Below are 14471 nucleotides of genomic sequence, written 5' to 3' on the forward strand. Positions count from 1 at the left end.
AACTCTTCCATCCGCTCCTCATCCAGCTTGTTCCTGACCTCCTCAATGTAGTAACGGAGCTCCTACAGTATGCAGTACTGCGGCTTGTCGTACTGAAACTCACCTGGAAGGCCTCACTGGAGTCATCGTGGATCATCTCCCTGGCGAAATCATCGAATCGAGCACCTTGGGCATCAGCATTCTCAGTCTGAAAGAACCCAGTATGCTCGCTCGGTCCGCCACCGCCCGGCTGGCCTTATTCGCTTCTGGTGAGTTCGGGAGTATGAAATTCATGCAGTGGACGCGGCCGAATATGACCCTGTCGAGGTGGCGTAAACGTCGTGGTGGGTCCTCAGGACGAAGGACCTGACTCGAGCCCCATTTAAGGATCCCTTATAGTAGGAGGTCCACTTTGCCGTTGACGAGGACTCGGCCTCCCGCCTCGACCCCGCTGGCCGTTAGTGCTATGGTGAGCCTCTGATTGGCATGATTGACCACTTGGCAAAGTGAAGGGGGCATGCCGATACCCTTGAGGACCATCTGACACTCAGCAGAAGAGCTTCCTATAACAGTAACCTGACCAAGAGAGTCGGCCTATGGACAATTCACCGCAGGGGGGTCTTACAGTGTCGGGCTGGAAGTAGTAGATGAGAGAGGCCGACAGCATCGGGTCCTGTGACACATTGAGCATGTACGGTGTGTCATCACCAACACCGAAGACGGCATTGATCTCAGATGAGGAGAGGCCTCTGTCAGCTAGGGCCGATTCACGCAGTCGCAACATTTCCTTGGACGCTGCCAGCTGAGAGGAAACTGGTATTTGGTTATAGTGGGCAGGAAGTGTTCAACTCACTTGGCTCTCGTGACTCCTCCTGAGGTCAGTCACGAGCCGCTCTCTCTCCTGTAACTCTTCATTCAACATCGCCACCTCGGATGACAAGCTCTTAGACTCCTGTGACTGCAACTGGCGGCGTAAGCTACCGATCTGTCGAGGCAAATGGTACTTCGTCACGCGCTACGCAATTGTCACCTCTTGCTGCAAATCCTTGAGCAGCTGTTCGTTCCTGTCGATGTTGACCTTGGCGGGGACCCGTACCTCCTGTACGGCAGCAGCGAAGCGCAGAGTGGAGACGCTCTCGTCGAGCTCAGTCCTATCGGACCCACTACTGACCCAGCCAGGTGAGCTCCTTACCGTGATGGGCTTATGCAGGCTATCATGAAGGTCTTGGAGTTGCCCGCGAGAGAATCCTTAAGGAGGAAGGTCAGCTTGGAAGAGCGAAATGGAATCCACGACGATGCAGCAGCACTATGCGAACCTTATTAAAGAATGTTTGCTCCCTAGAGAAAGGACGACTAGATATCCCACCTTTGCTGGAGGCACCAGGGCCGCGCTCCGTCAAATGCTTTATGACCATACCCAGTGTGCTCAAGCTCTGATTTATCGAGTTCGCCTCTCTAAATGTTAACCTCAACTGCTGTGGGAATCCCACAGTGGGATTCCGAGGAGTCTTACCTCAGTACGGAGCCCGTACTGTTGGTTTTCTGTTGTCTTTCACTGCCTGCTAGATCGATTAAATTAATGCATGAGCGCAGCTTAGGCCCGTCCTCTGACGGACGACACTGAGATGAACGACTTTAGCTTTCTGTAAGCTCTGGTGTAGAAGCCACCTCCAAGCGAATCCTGCAAACTGCGTGGCTACGACTCGAGTGCGGGTTCATGCAAGTGACCGACTCCGCCCGGCGTCTGCTACCAACTGACCAAGCGGTGAATCGCCTCAATCGGTTCTTCTCGTGAACGTACGCTGGAGTAGCTTTTCGAGTTCCACCGGAGTCTGCAGCAGAATCTCTGTGAGATCTCTGACGTAGACCCCCAAGCCCGGATGCTCCATAACGGTGAGGTCTCGATTACTGAAGGAGACAAGAAAGGCCTTTTCGAGGCAGTTGCAGAAAGAGGCTACTCGTCTTCCACAGCTAGAAGATCTCTGAGGTGCTCGTTGTAGATCTCGAGGTACGACATCCACACCCTCAGCTGAGAGAAGGAAAAATTCGAAACTTGCCCAGGACCAAAGATTCAAAACATGCCCAGGACCAAAGATTCAAAACATGCCCAGGACCAAAGATTCAAAACATGCCCAGGACCAAAGATTCGAACTATGCTCCGGAACAAATACTCAAGAGCATGTCACCCAGGCAGGGCACCCTCAACGTTCACTCAGCATTATGTAACACATCAGTTGGTTTTTATACAACGATGACGTTTAGGGCTGGCGAGCTGTCGACACAAGTCTTGCATGGACACGGAACAGGATTCTCGGACGAAGCAATTACATCACTCCCACCTACGTCTTTGACTGAGCTTTGCCCAGCAGTGAATAGGCTCTCACTGAGCCTAGGTATAATACCACGATACTCTCTCGAGTACTTAACAGGATCACCATGCATGGTATACGACTTGCCGGAGCAATATGGCGGGTTAATACGGTAGGTGTTGAGTACCGTTCTTTCTCACTCACACATGGTTTTCATTTTATAACTTTCGGCCGTTCATTTTTTTGATCGGATAGGGATCATCCCCATAAGAAGAATTGTATGCAGTTTCTGTCAGGACGATGTAATCAGCAGTGCTTCTGGACTATGCATCTGATAGCTACCCCTGCTACGTGTGGTCGTCTTTGCTGTGCTGGACGCTATTTAAGTCCTATGCTATGGAGTTTACGTCTAGAGGCTCAGCCAGAACAGCCACTGCGTCACGCCCTGTTGAGGTCACCAATCACGAGGTCGTTACGACGGCTGGAAGTGAACTGCGGGAATGTTGATATTAACCCGTTATTGCCTGTACTGAGAGAGTGCTGTTTGGAGGAGCTGAAGATGGAGAACGTAAGCAGGGTTGTAGCTATTGGTCAATGAATGATATTTATTGAAGTTTACCCGTGATATGGAAAACACTAGTGGAAAACATATTTCACGACTACTGCATGGTGTGAATATCGCGTTTTTCGCCACTTCACGTAAAACGGGCTGTGAAACTCCATTATCAGATCGACGATTTTGAGATGGTGCAGCCATTGCTGAAGACATCATTGAAGGAGATAAGACTGTCTGCTGCAAGAGAATGCCGCTGTTCCGAGCTGGAGTTTCCGCCTGGGATGACTTGTCTAAGAGAGATACAGCTCAATTCGGCCCGAAGGGGTAGGCTGGGGGGAGGGGTGGCGTGTTGGAGGCTGCTTCTTAGGCGTTTGCCATGTACCTTCCCGCTCGCTACGGAACGTTCTTGAGGCTGCAGCGAATCTGCGTTGGTGTTCTTTGACAGGAGCTACTACAGACAATGATGAGGTGATGGCGCTCGGACGTGACCGTGGTTGCCATACCACTCCTTTTCCAATTCGTTCCTCCTGTTCAGGACCTTATCTGTGCTCTATTTGTACTATCATTCCTCGACGACCTACAACTTTTTGATGTTTCCTTTAACCCGAGTCATGGCTGGGGCATGGACCCCTACCGTTTATATCAGCTACGCCGCAGACTGTAAGTAGTGGGAGGAATGGTATTCAGAGTTATAGTGTGCTACATGAGTATGTCTTTACTATCTCGAGTGAAGAGCAGTGTTGGAATATATGTTCGCTTTCCTCAGCTGAGCTCAGGAGTTTCCTCACTAATTATAGGAGTTTATATACGAATCAGAATAGAAATGTTCAGAAGCTAACAATAATTTCGCAAAATTTTTACTTGATTTCTATATTGTAGTTGGCCATGTGCATATTTCTCCACACTGGTGGAGCGCTTCTTTTCGAATCAGTCAATAACAATAAAGCGGGGGTACAACTCCTCTGTTGGAAGGTCCTCTCCGGTCTTGTTGAAGTGCATTGGTCGGGGCGTATTGTTGTGTTCTTTTTAGTTTCCCGAGCTACCCAATATTCTGCGCTAACGAAGAAGCCTCTGCTATATGTGTATGTAGGGGTCTAGGGTCAGCACCAGTAGAGAGACTACGTGAGAGCTATCTTACTTGCCTCTGGTCCCGTAGTGGATGGACACCAGAACGCCTAGCCTGTTGTGAAGTTGGAGTTGATAAACTGGAGTGTCGGGAGTGCGAAGAGGTAAACACATGTTGAGGTCATTTGCTCACCTCTTTGAGCCAGCGTGCGAATATATGCGCATGGTCAACTACGAGGTTTCCTCATAGTTTCCGTATTTTCACCAACACATGTAGTTACTACATGTGTTGGTAAAACTCGAGTAAATAGTCGTTGGTTTTTGTATACTTTTACCCGAAATCATGTATGGATTTTCAAAATGTAGTGAGGAAACTTACACAGGAGCTCAATTTAGGAAACCAAACAAATATTCCCACACCGCTTTAAACGGTATTGTCGAAGCATGAGAATGATAGGTTTCTACGGTGGTCTTCAGATACTAAATTGGTACTCATCCAGTAGTGTGGTCCCTACAGTTTCTCATGTAGTTGAGAGGGCAGTATGTGGGCGTTCCCCTCCGCCCATCGTCCGCAGCTGTGCTGAGGCCAGGCACCAGGCCCTTGCTGTCCGTCCCTGCCGATCGCCGCCTCCTCCTTCACGACTTTGGAGGAGCATCGCTACCTTCTTTGGTCTGTAGACAGCCCTTCACTCTGACTCGGTCCATCGATTCTGAACCGCTTGTATGATTTATAGTTTTTCAAAGTCTATTAGCAAAGCCTCCCTCTGCAATGTAAAGTGGGACGGAGGTATTAAGTACGCGGTAGCTGGTATCTTTTTCACCGCCTTAGCTGTCACCTCAGTGGTTTGCCTTACGTCAGCCGAGTCTCGGCGTTGGTGGTGATTGACTTGCCCTTGTGTTCTTAGGAGTGTCGCTATGTTATCCTCTGTGTGTGAGTTGCTGTCCCTTCGATGTCCCTTCGGCAGAGTCATCGGCTTCTGGCTGCCCTGCCTAGCAACACTGCGAGGGCGCATAAGCGTTTTTATGATGTGGTGAAGGTAGCGCGGAATGGCATTGAGGAGGGAGGAGGATGGACGGTCCTTTTGGACGGCAAGTAGGACCGTGGCTAGTGAGAAGACTGGAAAGACTGTGTGGCCTCAGACGATTGTCGACTCCAGCTAAGCACCGACTGGCACTCCCTTCGGAGGGGCTCGCCTTTGCAGTAGCAGAGGAGTGGGCCGAGCAGGACAAGTTCATACGGCCACAGTAAGTGAAGACAGTACGGTTGGTTGTAGTGAGGCTTGGTAGCTTCATGCCGTTGATGGCGTTGGCAGCGACGACTATTGATTTGACAGCGAAGGATATGAGCACAGTGGTTGAGAGGAATCTCCACTACTTGAACACCGACCTCACTTGCTATGGGGAATACCCTGAGTGGGTCGAATACAGGAGGTGACACCTTTCCTGACGTTATCAGTCACCGTGGGCTCAGTTTCGTGTCCAAGGAATTCGACTGCAAGATAGCCTCATGTAGGGGCATATCACTGCCGAAACACTCAGAGGGAGCGGTACTAGTAAGAGCTTCGTTATTCGATTAACGGACGGCTGTATAGGACGCGGCACTGAGAGCGTATTTGAGTACACTTACCCCGTGGGAGCTCACAGCCTTTGATGAGATGAGCAGAACGGCGAAGTCTGTTGTGATCGCCCTTAACTACTACCTCGGAAATACCTCTCTAGAGGAGGTACTATCATCTGTTGCATGAGAATAGGCGAATGCTGGTCATGTGCCAGGCATGTAGGGCTTCGGTTTTGGAGGAGTTGGATAATAGAGGCAAATGGGGAACGTAAGTTCGGCATTTGGTGGTGTATTTATATGCCCTCTCGCTGCAGTGTGGAAGGAGACCATGACGTGTCGGACCGGACATTGAAGATGGCGATGGGGGCAGCGAAGTTCTTCGCAGAGGAAAGCCGCGCCGATTGACGACTTCACACTGCCTTGGTTTCTCCCTTGATAACTCTGCGTTTGCCTGTTACGGAATTAGGGAGTTGTTGCTGTTGTTTAGGCTTGTTCTTCTTGTTGTTGGGATGTCCTCATTCCGTCCTCATGGGCCCTTCGGTCCCCTCGTCCCTGCAGTCACATCTAGTGAGTGGCTGAAGAGGAAGCCTCTGGGGTATAAAGACCCCGCTGAAAAGGATTCTTCTGAGAAAGATGTAATAGCAAGGTCTCTCCCTTTCAGTGTTGGGAAATATGTACATGGTCGACCACATGTGTTGGTAGCATTATGAAAATTTCGAGGAAATTTTCTCGTTGGTTATTGAACACTTCTACTCGAATTCACATATAAACTTGTATATAAGTGAGGAAATTTCTGAGCTCAGTTGAGCAAAGCGATCATGTTTCTCATTACTGCTCCCTTCGGCTCTCAGCGCGAGGGGTCATCGATCGTGGTGTTCAGATGGAGCTGTGCGCTGACGAATCAGAGTTGCCTGAGTGGGCTAAGGTTTCTAAGGAGGAGTACTTCAAATACGAGAATATGTTCTGTGGATGTACGGGAATAGTAGTCGTATGAGAGTTGTTGATATCATGGATAATCTCAGACTGTGGTTCTTTCTACGACCAAAGACAGCGGGGTCAGTACTCGGTCTGCTCTAGATGTGGGGCTAAGCGGGATCGTAAGCTCTAGGATCTCGCCAAGGAGTGGTATGAGTCGCATCAGGATTCGCCACTGGACCGCTGATGGAGTCCCATGCCGTGTTGGACTATGGTGAGATGAAGGTGTGGATGAAGAACATCATTGATGAGGAGGAGGGCAAGGAGAAAAAGGACGATAAAAAGATGGCTTTAGTAAGATTCCTTGACGTCAGGCTCCAAGGCTGCTGCTCATCGGTATCGTTCTAAGGTGGATGAGGAGTGCCCGAAGTGCAAGAATCCTCGTATGGCCTTCTGGACTCAGCAGTTGAGGAGCGCCGATGAGGGCCAGACGGTGTTCTACGAATGCCAGAAATGCGGCTACCGTTTTAACGTCAATACTTAACCCCCCTTCCTTCTCCTCACTACCAGCGTTGTTGCTTCCTCGATTACGTCAACGTGTACTGCCGTTGTAGTCGCTGTGGTGTTTGTTAAGGGCAGGGCCTCTACCTGGGGGTGATGGGATAAGTTATGAAGGCCCATGCATGGCTGTCCACTCAAGGTTTTTCCTCTCTTTTATCACAGCTGAAGTATAGTAGCGTTGCTGTGGATGAGCTGAGAATAATATGCAACATTGAAGTTTTCCCTCATGTGGACGCTAGGAATTCCAATACTACAATGCTAGTTCTGCACTCGGGCAAAATCGTTCAGCGCGTCTTTGGTTGAGTTGAATTGAAAACTCTCAAATAGAGTCGTAAGGATATTAGTTTGGTATTCCACTAAAGCTACGGGTAAAATATCAACCAAGAGAGTGAAGCATTATATGATGGGGTAAAACGTTATTCAAAACTGTAAAAAGTTGAATTTTTCGGTAAAAAATTAAAAAAAACGGTAAAATGGTAAAAACTTCCGTTCGGTAGTATCATATTGTTGGAATCCTCACTAATCGTCAGGAAGTTTTCCCATTTGCGTTAATGGTCGGTTCGCCCTTCTTTGGGCTCAACTCTCTGCGGGGCCTCAGCAGTGCTCGACTCTTCTCCACGGCCTCTCATGCTTTCGATGTTGCCGTCATAGGAGGAGGCCCCGGTGGGTATGTCAGCGCCATCAAGGTAACCGCTAACTCCTTCCCTTCACCATCCTCCGACGTGTCAGGCAGCCCAACTCGGTTTGAAGACCGCTATCGTCGAGAAGAGGTCCGCGCTCGGGGGTACCTGCCTGAACATAGGCTGTATTCCCTCGAAGTGTCTCCTCCATTCATCTCATGAATACTCCGCTCTGAAAGTGATGCTATTAGTCCACCCTGTGATCAGCCTTGGTGCTCCCCTTAGAGCGGCAGCACTTTGAAGAAAATTGGAGTGAAAATTGATTCGTCATCGGCTGCTGCTGACTTGACTGCCATGCATCGACACCGGACCCGAACAGTCCAAATGCTCACTAAAGGCGTCAAGGGTCTCATGGACAAGAATGGGGTAGTGTCCGATCCCCCCTCCCTCCCTTGGTGTCACCAGTCACCCTGGACATGCATCTGGATCTAGAGCAAAATAGTCGTGACGGTGCGTGCTCAGGTTACACAATTCCACGGCCTCGGACGCTTTACGAATGCCAACACTTTGGAGGTCGACATTACCGATGGAGCTAGCGAGTCTATTGAGGCAAAGCACTACGTGGTAGCTACGGGTGAGCCACCTCGCACCAGGATTGGTCTACCACTGTGCATACAGGTTCCGACTCCTCCTCGCTACCTTTCCTCAAGATTGACGGTGATGTCATTGTGACAAGCACTGAAGCCTTGGAGTTCCCAGAGGTCCGTATCGTCTTGATAATTGTTGGAGTCCAGGGCCTTCATATGCTCGCAGGTACCTGAGTCAATGGCGGTGATTGGTGGTGGAGTGATCGGCCTCGAGCTGGGCTCAGTATGGGCCCGGTTGGGCACTAAAGTACAGTGTCACCATCGGACCTCGCATTTTGAAATGGCTTTTTCAGGTCACCGTTGTTGAGTACATGCCGCATATCCTCCCAACAGCCGATCTGGACGTATCCCAAGCTCTACAGAAGTCTTTACAAAGGCATGAGAAAATGAACTTTCACGTCGCCACGGGGGTGACATCGGCCGAGTGAAGAATGGTCGTGCTGAACTCACTCTGAAGGGAGCTGACGGCACCGACAAGGGCACGCTAGAGGTCCAGAAGGTGACTGAATGAGTAGCCCATGACCGCGCTCTGGAATCGATACTGCAGGTTTTAGTAGCGGTTGGACGGCGCCCTTACACCGAAGGGCTCGGGTTGGATCGCGCCGGAGTCATCACGGACGCTCGAACGGGCATGATCGAAGTCGATGAGAGGTGAGACGTCTCTGGGGTACGTGAGGTATGCCCTGGTAGTCTACGGACGAACGTGCCAAATATCTGGGCAATTGGTGACGTTGTACGAGGGCCCATGCTGGCACACAAGGCAGAAGATGAAGGCTTTGCAGTTGCTGAGAGAATCAATGCTGAGTTAAAAAAAGGTGAATAATACACTTCTCGGAGGTGCGGCAACCGTCAATGGCCTCAGGCAAAGACTCGAGCCACATCAATTACGACAGCATACCATCGGTGGTTTACACTCATCCCGAAATCGCTTGGGTCGGCAAGACTGAGGCAGATTGCAAGAAGGCGGGAATCGATTACAAAGTTGGAGTATTTCCCTTCGCTGCATCTGGTCGAGCAAAATGCGTCGACTCGACTGAAGGCTTCGTTAAAGTGATATCACAGAAGAAAGATGACAAACTATTAGGGGCCTGTATCGTGCAAGCTTCGGCAGGTAGATTACTGTTCTTCTTGGTGTATCGCAGTTCGTCGTCTTATTAGGTGAGCTCATCCATCCTTTTGTCTTGGCGATCAACTATGGTGCATCGAGTGAGGATGTGGCCCGTAAGGCATCCAGAGGCTCTCATCTCGTCTCAGTGTTCAACTTGTCGCAGGTACATGCTTTGCACACCCGACCTTATCGGAGGCGGTCCGCGAGGCATCGATGATCACTGCCTTCGGGAAGGCGATTCACGTTTGATCGTTCAAAGAGTAACTCTGTTTTTATGTTTCGTTCTGTTATTGATATAGCGGCGTTACCATATCATGTTGTTGCGCATACTCAGTGGCAGAGAATACCTCTGGAATATCTCTGGAACATAACATTATGTTAACATAATCATAACATGTATTTCCTGTTCCAGAAGCACCTATGTTATCAATATAGTGGCTGCTGAAGCAGGAAATATATGTAACAGGATGACTGACGTGGATAGTTGCCCAACTGGACGTTGTCGGGAAGCTCTCCAAGGGCTTAATTATACATCGTGTCGAGTGTCATGTCTCGTTTACATCTCGTGGCGGAGATAAGGAACAGCTACGATCGATAAATTCTGGGAAATCATGCATAAGCAGTCGGATTCGATATCATAATCAGTCGAAATCATAGATGTAATCTCTCGACTGCCTCTGAAACCGGAGTAGTCTGTATTTTCAAAGAGTGGAGAAAATGAGACTGCTGCAGACATTCGTTTGTTGTCGAAATCGTCCTAGGGACGCAGATCAGGTAAGTGATATTTAGCCTCACAAACTGCCCGACCAGGTCAGGCACTTCAAAAAGCTCCTTGGGGAAAATAGTCCAATTACAATACTTCAAATAGATGCTTTCTTTACACTCTGATATCATCCAAAAAGGCGTCATTTGGGGGCTCACTGTAGGGGCTGTCCTCATGTTGCCACTGATCGCCCTCATAGTCAACCCAACACTTAGTAATTGTGCTTATGGAAGCGGAGACAACAAAGGGATCAACAGAATGTTAATGCATCGTCTATATTGTACTTGCGTGCCACCGCTAATGTAACATACCTAATCCGCGTTCAGCAACACTCATTCACGCGGAGACTCGGCGTTCGATTGTATCGCACCCCAGAAATAACTCTCTGGGTAACATCATGAGTGAACGTTCTCTGATATAGGATCTTTGAGCCTCGATTAAAGAACCTCCCTCCTGCACTCCATTCCATTACTGTTGTCTACCTCGGACAATCGCGAATCGCGATGATGAGACACGTGTAGGTTGGCACGTAAACGTAGACACACAAAGAAAGTTAGCAGGCCATGGCAGAGCACTATGAACTCGGAGGACTACAAGAAACGCAGCGTTCTGTGGAACGCTTGCTCTCAAAGATCCTCTAGTAATGTTGACAACATTATGTTGTTGTCGTTCAGTCACTGCTTGTGGTTCGCAATGCACTGCGCAGTACGTGGGAAGTAAGCCTGCGCTTCGTCCATGAAAACAATGGAATCCTTGGAGCCTGAAAAGAAAAAACTTGGAATCAAGTAGTGTTGCGTTGAACTGCATAGCAACTGCCACGCGAAGGACGCCAGCTGCTCCCCGTTCAAGTTTGGAATAGCAGCTTTACCTTGTGATAGCGGTTTATCTCTGCTAGTGACATGTCACCCCTATCACTCACGCTCTTCAGCAGGGCCATTAATAGGTATTAAAAACGCTCTACTACAATACATGTACGTTAACTGCATAGACTACCTAGCTCATGTTCTTTCGCCTCTTTACCGTTGTTCTAGAGGCCCGTAAAACTGTGCTTAACACAACAGCACAGTTGAGCCGAGAGGCAGTATTGTACTTGCGTACACGGCAATAAGGAAAAGCTGTGGTAAATAGATCATTCACGTGCGCACAAGTGGCGCAGTACAACCTATAACGGTATATGCGTCGCAGAATCTATGGAGGCATAGCAATATCACAACAACCGTCTCTTCACTTTGCCCCTCGCCTATTTAAGAGTAACGATGGCTAACTTGTTCCTTATCCCATCGCATCAGGTATGAAATCCTTTTTAATGGCCATTATCTCTGTCGTTACCGGTCTCCTAGCAACGAGCGTTCTACTGAGTGCTGCGCCATCTGGTAGCTACTGTGCGGCTCCTCACACCGAATTCGGCAATGGCTCGGTCAACCTCACCATAACAAGCTCGAGAACCTTCGACATCAGAGCTTCGTATCGTCCTCGTCATGGTCCTAGAGCTTGGGGGAGTAAGACCGGCGTTCCTTACGAGTACATTCCATCAACCGGCGAATTCAAGCTCACAGACATCACCAAGCTGCTAGCCCTGGCCAGTAACATTGCCGCGCCATTCGCCCCCCCGATACTCACCAACTTGACATTCGACGGGGCCATACGGGTCAACCTGAGCGGCTTTGACCTTGGCATTTATCCTCTCTATTCATGCAGACGTTGAGGCGCGCCCCTCCCTGTGTGGAGTGTCGCGATTAATTTTCGAGAAGTCGTAATATTTACCTTTCCCATTCGCACGAGCTTTTACACGCTTTGTCTCTGAAAGCTCGCATTCAATCAGCCCTTGTATCCAAGCCAATCGCCTGTTGTGCTCAGTATGCCACCGAGACATCCATGATCTCCGTATCGGGGGGAGTTTCTAGAAGAGGCTCGATTTTTCCCCTGTGAGTCGAAGCCTGTGAGTTCCCTCCTCATGTGAGAATTCCTCATCTAGTTATGAGGATTTTTTTATAGGGCTGTACAAACGTCATGAGAATTCCTCATCTAGTTATGAGGATTTTTTTATAGGGCTGTACAAACGTCACATCTACCAACCATGACGTGCACACGCTTGACAACTACTGAGAGGAATCATTTGTGAGTTCACCCTACGTGTTTGTGGGACTGTGTCTTTTACTCGTTTTCTTTCTAGCTTCACCCTTATAATTCCGGCTGCCACGGGAATCACTCGATCCCAAGCAGGAATGATACTGTATCTCTGTATTATGATTACGATCAGGGTACTCAACGCAACATCCTTTCCGCGTCTATAACAACGTCCGCACAACGAGCATAACAGAGAACATGAGAATAACTAGATAGAGCGTAGCTACTGAGCAGCCCGAACCTTCGGCGCGGGAGGAATCGCCATACCATAAGCCCAGGCACGAGCACACGTAATGGCGTAGGCGAAGTCCTGCATGAACATAGAGAGAGACATGTAAAACCTCACTTACCTGCACTATCAGGAGGCCCTTGTCCCCTTGGTCAAGATTGGCGAAAAGCGCCTCGTCATCACAGCCAAATAGAGTATCAAGGGCGGCATGCCCTCGTCCTGTAGGAGGTTTCGACTGAACGCTTTATCGATGCAATACAACTCACCCCTGGGAGTCATTATCCAGTCTCGCTTCGTCGCAGCCGCCAACAGGCGTGCGAAATCAGAATACTTTACCTATACAAGTACACGGCGATCATTCTTCGGAGAAAAAACTGAATGCCCTACATATCCTCGTCTGCGAGGATCGAAATAAGCCATGGCTTGTGCTGGACCACCGAAGAGGGAGTTCACCAATTGCCCGAAAGAGGCCAATGATACCTAAGGTGACCTCAGCCCTCGGGACCTCCAGTCAACTGCCAATACCTCTCTCTGAGACCTTATGCCCCGTGGGACCAAGCCCACGGGATGCACTTGTACTGACACTAAGCGGGGCTCGTGCTTTTTTCCCTCAGCAGTCGGAGGACGGCTTTCCACTGCCGGCTGTGGCACGCCACTTCTAACGGTTTTACTTCCGAACAAATTCGGCGAGGAGCTCGACGAGAATAGCGTTTGGGACGAGAGCCTCGTCATTTGCGTTGGAGGCGGAAGGCCAGAGGGAGGTCCTCGACTTTGGACATCCTTCGTTGGTAACTCGAGAGATCTGCTATTAAGCTTGGTTCCTGAGCACGATGATCACGCTCTCACTCAGCAAGCTATGACTTACTGTATCGCGAGGGCGGCCCGGCGTTCGACGCTGATGGTGGTACCAATAGTTCGCCACTTGTAGTCTTCGGATGCTCCTCTACTGGAGGATGTACAGACTGGGGTACTCCACCAAGTAAGGTCGGCAACAACCTTGAAATTGCCACGTCTGCCAAGACTGTGTGTGAGCTGGTCTTCTCAGGAGAGACTGCCATGTCGGTCCAACTGTTCGAGCGTGGCAACGTTTCGGGTGCTGCTAGGGGCTGCTCATGCGGAGACTGTGACGACGTGGTTTTCAGTGATAGTAACTAAGCCAATGTCGAGATGGACCACAGCTTACAGCCACAGTAGAGATACCTCTCGCAAGTGTCTGTTCTCTTCCTCCAACGACGCCTTCAATGCCTTCAACTCCTCATTTTTCCTCATAAGATTCTTATATTCTGGCGACTGTTGAGACGCTCTTCTGGCCGTCGGTGCGCTAACAGCCTGAACCACAGAGAATCGGCAACTCCTAAATGACCCGGGGAACAGACCGCAGCAGGAGGTTCCTTCCCTCCCTCAGGCGACGATAGCACTATAGCTTGCGTCGTCCCCGTGACACTGTGTAGGAGCTGCATAGGAATACGCAAGTCCCTCTTTAGACGTTTGAGGATCTCACCGTTGATCTTCTGCGACGAGTATTGTTGGTAGCAGGCGTGTTGTCGATTGAACCCTTCAGTTGTTCGATCTCCTTGTTTAATGAGGCTCTGGTGGAGAACTCCGTTAATGTTCTGATAAAGACTTGACGAGGTTGCTCTACCATCAGATTTCTCACTTCACATCAGCCGGCTCGTCACTCCACGCATCCAATAAGCGACCCTCCATAGTGTTGAAGAAGCTACCAGTTCGGACCTCTGACGGTGTGAACCCGCGCTGCATGGCAAGGCGATGAGGCAATGATTCTCACCATGACGTTCCACGGTATCCATCTGTACACGGTGATAGAGATCTCGCATCACGTCGAGTTGGTGACGGAACCTCTGGGCACTCCAATAACACAGGACCTGTGGGACTCTCAGTGGCAGCAGCCGCCGCCCCTTCCACCGCCCCACCGTAGCATGGATGCCGTTGTCCTCTTCCTCAGAGTCGTGAAACTGGAGTAGCGATACGACTAGTCCCGTGCTGGTGAGTTGTATACGTCCCAGATGAGTT

The 14471-nt window shown here is 49.8% G+C and overlaps 6 protein-coding genes across 6 annotated transcripts; 4 read left to right on the forward strand and 2 right to left on the reverse strand.

The window, feature by feature from the left end:
* Nucleotides 1-372: 372 nt before the first annotated feature.
* On the reverse strand, nt 373-2421 carry Pmar_PMAR006341 (kinesin heavy chain, putative; the record flags this gene model as incomplete). The annotated part of the gene is made up of 11 exons (XM_002786881.1): nt 373-555; nt 605-781; nt 833-964; nt 1010-1130; nt 1172-1295; nt 1346-1434; nt 1493-1599; nt 1648-1733; nt 1781-1887; nt 1938-2008; nt 2323-2421. The coding sequence occupies 11 exons, from the start codon at nt 2419-2421 to the stop codon at nt 373-375; spliced, it is 1296 nt and encodes a 431-aa protein (XP_002786927.1).
* A 651-nt stretch (nt 2422-3072) lies between these two features.
* Pmar_PMAR006342 (hypothetical protein) lies at nt 3073-4769 on the forward strand. The gene is made up of 5 exons (XM_002786882.1): nt 3073-3168; nt 3212-3312; nt 3380-3504; nt 3875-4073; nt 4387-4769. Exons 1-5 carry the CDS (start codon nt 3126-3128, stop codon nt 4585-4587), a joined length of 669 nt encoding a protein of 222 aa, XP_002786928.1. The 5' UTR covers nt 3073-3125; the 3' UTR covers nt 4588-4769.
* A 74-nt stretch (nt 4770-4843) lies between these two features.
* Pmar_PMAR006343 (conserved hypothetical protein) lies at nt 4844-5900 on the forward strand. The gene is made up of 7 exons (XM_002786883.1): nt 4844-5002; nt 5050-5154; nt 5197-5340; nt 5381-5456; nt 5502-5633; nt 5683-5735; nt 5782-5900. The coding sequence occupies exons 1-7, from the start codon at nt 4860-4862 to the stop codon at nt 5870-5872; spliced, it is 744 nt and encodes a 247-aa protein (XP_002786929.1). The 5' UTR covers nt 4844-4859; the 3' UTR covers nt 5873-5900.
* Nucleotides 5901-5976: 76 nt separating this feature from the next.
* Nucleotides 5977-6926, forward strand: Pmar_PMAR006344 (DNA-directed RNA polymerase I 13.1 kDa polypeptide, putative; the record flags this gene model as incomplete). The annotated part of the gene is made up of 5 exons (XM_002786884.1): nt 5977-6102; nt 6348-6438; nt 6490-6564; nt 6609-6736; nt 6792-6926. The coding sequence occupies 5 exons, from the start codon at nt 5977-5979 to the stop codon at nt 6924-6926; spliced, it is 555 nt and encodes a 184-aa protein (XP_002786930.1).
* A 568-nt stretch (nt 6927-7494) lies between these two features.
* Pmar_PMAR006345 (conserved hypothetical protein) lies at nt 7495-9567 on the forward strand (the record flags this gene model as incomplete). The annotated part of the gene is made up of 12 exons (XM_002786885.1): nt 7495-7629; nt 7673-7801; nt 7849-7989; nt 8086-8197; nt 8242-8324; nt 8377-8457; nt 8504-8620; nt 8758-8861; nt 8901-9025; nt 9073-9321; nt 9369-9431; nt 9482-9567. 12 exons carry the CDS (start codon nt 7495-7497, stop codon nt 9565-9567), a joined length of 1425 nt encoding a protein of 474 aa, XP_002786931.1.
* Nucleotides 9568-12431: 2864 nt separating this feature from the next.
* Nucleotides 12432-14198, reverse strand: Pmar_PMAR006346 (hypothetical protein; the record flags this gene model as incomplete). Its single annotated transcript, XM_002786886.1, has 7 exons — nt 12432-12518; nt 12559-12656; nt 12704-12773; nt 12825-12917; nt 13638-13766; nt 13939-14050; nt 14095-14198. The coding sequence occupies 7 exons, from the start codon at nt 14196-14198 to the stop codon at nt 12432-12434; spliced, it is 693 nt and encodes a 230-aa protein (XP_002786932.1).
* Nucleotides 14199-14471: the final 273 nt, after the last annotated feature.

Source organism: Perkinsus marinus (genome assembly GCF_000006405.1).
Source record: "Perkinsus marinus ATCC 50983 genomic scaffold scf_1104296930488, whole genome shotgun sequence".
Lineage (NCBI taxonomy): Eukaryota > Perkinsozoa > Perkinsida > Perkinsidae > Perkinsus > Perkinsus marinus.

What these genes read in the sequence shown, in the direction of transcription:
- Pmar_PMAR006342 (XM_002786882.1), top strand. Translation starts at nt 3,126, where the DNA reads ATGACTTGTCTAAGAGAGATACAGCTCAATTCGGCCCGAAGGG. An exon ending in CTACTACAGACAATGATGAG is followed by an intron (nt 3,313 to 3,379) that starts GTGATGGCGCTC and finishes CCTCCTGTTCAG; the next exon opens with GACCTTATCTGTGCTCTATT. An exon ending in AGTGTCGGGAGTGCGAAGAG is followed by an intron (nt 4,074 to 4,386) that starts GTAAACACATGT and finishes GGTGGTCTTCAG; the next exon opens with ATACTAAATTGGTACTCATC.
- Pmar_PMAR006343 (XM_002786883.1), top strand. Translation starts at nt 4,860, where the DNA reads ATGTCCCTTCGGCAGAGTCATCGGCTTCTGGCTGCCCTGCCTAGCAAC. An exon ending in GACAAGTTCATACGGCCACA is followed by an intron (nt 5,155 to 5,196) that starts GTAAGTGAAGAC and finishes GAGGCTTGGTAG; the next exon opens with CTTCATGCCGTTGATGGCGT. An exon ending in GAGTGGGTCGAATACAGGAG is followed by an intron (nt 5,341 to 5,380) that starts GTGACACCTTTC and finishes CCGTGGGCTCAG; the next exon opens with TTTCGTGTCCAAGGAATTCG.